Source organism: Plasmodium inui (assembly GCF_000524495.1).
Source record: "Plasmodium inui San Antonio 1 unplaced genomic scaffold supercont1.29, whole genome shotgun sequence".
In the NCBI taxonomy this organism is placed as follows: domain Eukaryota; phylum Apicomplexa; class Aconoidasida; order Haemosporida; family Plasmodiidae; genus Plasmodium; species Plasmodium inui.
Genome location: NW_008481863.1, coordinates 126,074 through 132,708, shown reverse-complemented (window position 1 = coordinate 132,708; position 6,635 = coordinate 126,074). Strand labels below are relative to the sequence as shown.

General features: G+C 44.4%; 1 protein-coding gene across 1 annotated transcript in view; it reads right to left on the bottom strand.

Annotated features, from left to right (window-relative positions):
• C922_04783 (hypothetical protein) overlaps window positions 1-4,528 on the bottom strand; it is a gene marked incomplete at both ends in the record, with an annotated part of 11,818 nt that extends 7,290 nt beyond the window's left edge. The window contains one exon of the mRNA XM_008820362.1: window positions 5-4,528. Within this exon, the coding sequence (XP_008818584.1) occupies window positions 5-4,528 (4,524 nt within the window). The remainder of the gene's footprint in view (window positions 1-4) is intronic.
• Window positions 4,529-6,635: the final 2,107 nt, after the last annotated feature.

Genomic DNA, 6,635 nt, shown 5'->3' with positions numbered 1-6,635 from the left:
GCACTGTCAAATTATCACTAGGCTTCGCTCCATTCTTTTCCTCGTATGGACTGTTCCATGGACTATGCACAACTTTATTTGTACTGTTAAAGTGGGGGCCCATATTTTGTGTCCTCCCCTCATTCATACTGTACTGGTAAGTATCATTTCGCATGTGCTGAGGCGACCCAGACTGTACACCTATAAAACGGGGAGAGTATGTTTCTCCCCCCTCTTTTTTCATATCCGCATTGTTAAAATTGCAACCATCGATATAGTTGCCGGTTTGTGTATGTCCCCCACATTTAGTGGGAATTCCTGCATCTGTGACTGTCTGTAAGTTTCTCCGATAGTTGGCCCCAAAAAACGGGTTCACCTGGTTGGACAGGCTTAGTTGGTTCAACTGGTTCAATGGGCTTAACTGGTTCTGGTACGCCACATTTCTATACGTATCTGTAAATTGTCCCTTCGATAAAACCTCGCCACTAATCCCGTGATTCAGATAGGCTACCTCACTCGGCAGTCCACTTCGAAACGCTGACATGGCCATACTGTGTCCACTTTGCATCGCTTCGAAGTTATTCATCATGTAACTGTAGTTGTTCCTTCGCCCATGTTCGCCGTCCCATGCGTCGTTGTGTGGTCCTGTGATTATGATTCCATTCTGGTCGTAGAAGTTGACTGAACCGCACGACCCCCTTGCGTATTCCTGTCGATTTGGGGGCTGCCCATCAGTAGTCGTGTAGTTTCCCTGATCATAGATGTGTCCACTGCCCTCTATGCAGCCGCCCAAACCGCGCATACCGCTGAGACCGCTCAAATGACTCAAACCGTTCAAATCGCCGACCACCCGGTTCCCCATGAACGCAGTGAACCCTTGCGAGATGGTCGAATGGGGCGAATTTTGAATGCTGCTCAATTTGTCTCCGTTCTGACAGTCTAAAACCTTTTGCACATTTTTTAAATCATGTCTTGTAATCCCTGCATAGCCTCCTCCGTAAAAGCTTCCTACCGCTGATCTTCCATTGAGACTATTTTCTTCATATACACTTTCTTTACATGTATTTATCCTTTTATTCACGAATATTAGATTCGATTTTGCGTCCACATTTTTGGGTTGATTTTCCTGTTTCATTGTCCCCTCTGCGTGACTCGGATTCGCTAAAGATTCTCCTCTTTCTACGCTCAGATGGGCACGTCTGCTGCTTATGCGGCTCCTCTTACGGGGGTTATGGATCCCCACCTTCGCGTCTTTTCTCTTATTTTTGGTGTGCGTTTCTGTTGTCTGGCTGCCCTTCCGCGGGGGTTGCGCACTTTTGGGCGTCGCGACATCCTTTTTGTGGCTGCTCTTCTTGCTGCTCTGTGGGGGATATACTCCACGGTTGTTTCCGGCGGGGGGATTCACTCGGTAGTTTATCGCCTCAGCTTCTTCTACTCCAAGGGGGTTCACTCCTGGTTTGTCTACTTCACTGATGGTGAACCCCTGAATAACCACCGCTCCATCACCCACTGTCTGACTGCCGGGGGCGAATTTCGAGTTCCTAAACTCCAGTGCCAGATGACGCGCCTTGTAGAACCCGTACTTGCACACGGGGAAGTGCTTCTGAATCTGCTTGTTGTTTTCGTTCTTCCAATAGGCAATCCACCTGATCTGGTTATGGTCGAAAGTTAGGCCCTGGATTTTTATCATCTGTTTAGCTAGCATTCTGTAGTACTTTCTCTCGTTTAGTGGAATGCCAGTTCGCTTCTTCTTTTTTTTACAATCGCTGAAATGTGTCAAGTTATCTTTGCACATATCTACTCCGTCCTTGTGAAAATATAGCAGAGCGTCATTCATCTCCTTCTCAAATGAGCTGTAGTTATCCTTCCTGTAGTCACCATTCGTGTAATTATCCCTTCTGTAGTCACCATCCCTGTACTGATCATTCCTGTGGTCATCATTCCTGTGGGCCACAATTTGCTCGTGGCCATCTGGATATCTACCCATAGGAATATTTCCACTCCTATGATAATTATCCATAATACATGTATCCCCTTGGGACCATTTGGCATCTACCATGTGAATCCCTTTTCGTTCGCCGAAACGGGTTCTACTCGTCCTCAAGGCTACCCCATGCTCATCGGGTGTGTATCCTAGACTTACCAACGTTCTAGGAACTACGCCTACGAACTGATTGTCCGTGCTGTACTTACCTTTTCTTAATACATCTTCTGAAGTGAACCCATTTTGGCTTCCCCCGGATGGGCTGAAAAGTTTGCCCCTTGACTCGTCATCTAACTTGTTGGACAGATCTACACTTCCTTTGCACATTTCAGGTGATCTGTTTTTTTTTTTTCCTTCTTCCTCAGGAGATGTTTCTGTCACCCCTTTATGTGCTGTTTCTTCGACTAATTCACGGATGCGTATGGCGCTGCCCATTTGGGGTGTCCCCTCTTGTGAGCTTTCCTTTAATAGAGGTGCACTTGATGGACCCCCATACAATCCCACTACTCCCCCTTTTGCGCATGAAAAACGCTCTTCATTCCCATCTTCCAAATGGGCATCCCTTTCATTTTCTATACCTCTGTAACGATCTGATTCATCTTTTCCTCCCACTGGAGATGCCTCAATCTTTCTAGATGAAATCATCCCTATCGCCACATCATATGGGCAGCAACTAACCCTTTCGTGACTGGCTGCTCCGTTTGGACCTTTCGATAAATCTGATTCACCTACATTTGTTCTGTGCCCCTCCCCCGAGGGGTACCCTTCCAAGATATCTTTTCCACCTTCTTTAATTTCTCCATTCGATATTTCCAATTGGTTATCCATATGTCCGACTTGTTCACTTAATTTGGGAGTTCCCCCATTTGGTGCTTTTGCGGTCCATTTCTCCGTCACCTCCGCACCGATTGAGACAAACATATTTTTGCATCCCACTTGTGGAGACTTCCCCCCATTATCTTCGTCTTGGTTTCCACCATGGAGAGAATCCAGAGACAAAAGGCTATGAATCGTATGTAGATTATCTTCACTGCGCTGTGCGGAAAGGTCCCTTCTAGGGTTATACTTCCTAGTTGCTCCATCTACCCTCATCTGTTCTGGTAATCGCTCCTTCTCTACAACACTTATGTTTGTCTCCACTGTATTGTCGATAGTTTCACGTGTACATGTGCTGCTCACGGGAGGGATATACCTCTCGTAGAAAATTGCATCCACAGTTTTATCCTCCTCAGAATTTATCTTTCTTGTCTTTTCTTCCCCATGTAGGTTTTCTCTCAAATGGGCAATGTCCTTGACGAGAGGGGAGCTACTCCGAGGACGGTCTTCTCCATTCGAGGGGATCTCCCTCGTGCTGAGTATGCTTACCCAGTCGGAGTCATCTCCAGGGAAGACATTCCCTCGTCTGTCTTCCCGATCCAGGTGACCTTCACTAACGAGGTTCATCTGGAAATTGGAGCTCCTCACATAACTCTGTTCATATATATCATGTTTCTCGCCATTCTCCATGTAACTACCTGATCTGTTCATGCAATTATTCCTCTTTACTTCATTCAAACCTGGCTGTATTATGAGATTCGTATTCCTTTGCTCCTGCTGCTCTACGTTGCTATGGGGAAAGCTACTTCCCCCCTGCACCATGTCACACACGCTCTTCTCATCATGATAACCCTTCTCCTTGTTTTCTGCACTTCCCCATCTGGACACCTGTTGTGCCCTCACCACGGTACACTCCTTCTGTGCTTCCTCATCCGCGTTCTCATGAGCACCTATACTCGGGACTCTAATTGCTTCCCTGAGGTGGGCTCCCTCTTTAGTCACTCCTCTGGTGCAGAAAATTTCGTCATTTCCACATACGTCCCTATTACACCACGTCCCCAAATTAGTAGAAACTTTATTCACATATTGCTCTCGTTTCGCCGAAATGTGTGCACCCTCCAAAGTGCTTCTCCTTTGGTCACTGCTGCTATTCATGTTAATGCTTCCACGAGATGTACTTCCGTCGTCGGGGTTCCTTTTCTCTTCGAATTTCTCCAGAGGGGGCAGATCTATGCGTTTGCTATCACCTCTACTCTGCTGTTGTGGACTCGGCGCGTTTATGTAGCCACCTGCACAAGTCACATGTATGTGGCTCATTTGGTTCATTTGGGAGCTGTCTTTTTCGTTTTTCTCTTCTGTTTCCTTTCCTTTTGCCTCTCCTTTTGCCTTTTCCTTTTCTTTATCATGTAAATCCTTTTGACTGGACAATAGAATCTCCTGCTCGCTTCCAGGAAGGTTAACTTGTGTGAGGCTCATACTCTTGTCAAACTGGTTCTTGATTTCGGACGCTCCTCTGTCGTGTGCGCTTCTTGTGTCTTCAGTCAGCTTACAATGGGTCCTCCTTTTCTCCCCCCATGGGTTCACCTCCTGTTCTTTGTCCTTCAAGTCAAGGTTAGACGTAAAATTAATTTTCACGCTACTTCCCACATAGTCCTTCTCAACATTGGAGGGGCTCATTTTGTTTGTCTCCTCATTGCTTGTCCTGAGCTCATCACATCGTACGTCTGGTTGGTACTTTCGACTGTCCATGTTAATCGGCTCACTAGATAAACGTTTTTTGCCCAGTGAAACTGTGAATTATTATTTTTTTCTATTTTTATTATTTCTATTTTATTTTCTTTCCCTCATTGGATGTTCCCTGTTATATGTGCGAAGGTGGAAGGTCCCCTCTTGATGCTGCATTCTATAGCGCCTCGCTGGGCGTAAAAATACACCCTAAAGTGACCCAAAAAGGTACTCCCCCCAAAACTCATAGCAACCGGCTGGACTCCTCACTTTACTGTTCAAATCGGGAGGCGTTTCCCCGGAAAGTTAGACAAGGACAGACTCTTTCAGCCAACATGCCAAAAGGCTTCCCCAGAAGAGACTCTACAAATGGCGATGAAGTAAAAACGATGCATCGATCATGACAACTCTGTGGCGGTACCATATCTCCCTTTTGATCCCACCAAATGGGTGAAGGAATTATTTCACTAAACTAAAGAGAAATAGGAAGAACCGTCAAAACAGATACTCAGACTGTGCGAGAAAAAAGAAAAAATTACAACACTTAACGAGGCAGTACTAAAAAAAAAAGAAGAAAAAAAAAAACACAGGAAGTGAAGCGATTAAAACAAACAAGTACTAATAGGGCGTTATGATAAGAGTAATAAGAGAGGTACACTCATGTTTTAGCCATCATACGCTTCCCCTTTTTAAACAACTTCTCCAGGATTTTTTCAAAATTGAGTAATACTGGGGAGCTATTCCGAAGTTGTACTTTGAGTTCTTAGCTAACCAGGTGTTGTAATTAACCATCAAGTGGGACTAAGTTGGGTCTTTTTTTTTTTCTCAATGAAGCCACTAATTTAGATGCACAACTGGCAGATAGCTGTAACTACGAGAATGAAAGGAAAAAAAAATTAGGCTTACCATGAAATATCGTATTTAGGAAAGAAATCACAAATCACAAGTCGACGGAAGAACAAAAGAAGACAACCTTTTTCAAAGTCGAAGTTTCGACAGGTAGTCATAAAGGGAAAGAAAAAAAATTTATATAAAGTTTTGCCTCGGGCGTGAAGTAAATATGATTTCCTCTTCCCGTGGGGGCCACTTTTTTACGACACGTATATACAGACACGCGCAAACATTTTCGAAGGAAAAAAATTCGACTCACAATAATTGGGGGTGACAATCAGGGGCGATAAATAGACGCCTACACAAAACAAAATGAAAAAAAAAATTACAAACTATGGGGAATGACAAAAAAAAGGGTCTTAAGGAACATCCCAATCTGTGAACAGAGGTAACCTCTGCAGGTGGATCTTCACGCTGAGACGTTTGGTTTGTGTGCGACGAGGTTGGTTATGCATGCCGCGACAGGGTGGACGGGCTCCCACTTCTTCCTTTCAAGAGCCGACAAAAAGAAGGAAAAAAGAAAAAAGAAAAAGAACACAAAAAGTCAGCAACAAAAGGATAGCAAAACGCGACCATAAACAAATAGAAAGCACAAAAAGGTGACCAACAAGTGATCAATGTAACACACAAATGGAACAGAACAAATTAGCAGGCTGCGGACTCAACCAAGCTCCTGCGCAAATCACCCTTATAGACACATTTAAAAATTCAATGTTCCTACCCCAATGGGGCTCTGTCCGCGCTGCATAGGGCAGGGGCGCACGTATTGGCACAGGCACGCACACACAAAGACTCATACACATACATACACACCTATAAGTGCAGAGACCCATGTGCGATTGCAACCTTGTCGGCTGTCTCACAAAAACATACCCAAGCCCCTGGGCAAAATGTCAAATAAAAAAATGAAGAAATAGTCGCTAGGTTATTTCCCTTCCAAAAAAACGCTTCTTTATAAAATCCAAAAATTTCTATTGCGAACAAGACAAGGCTGACTAGGTATGCATACACATATTTACAAACAAAAAAAGAAAAAAGAAAAAAATAACCTAATTAAGCATACCAAAACAAAGCTCGACGGGGGAACCTTTCTTTCGTTTTCACTTACTAAGGTGTAGCCCTTCTCGCCCATACAGTCTAAACTAAATGTGAATAGAAAAAATCCACAAAGTTGTCTCACAGACAGATTGGAAGCACCTTTGGGCCTAACACTTCCAAAGTGACCGCAAGGTTGAGCGAT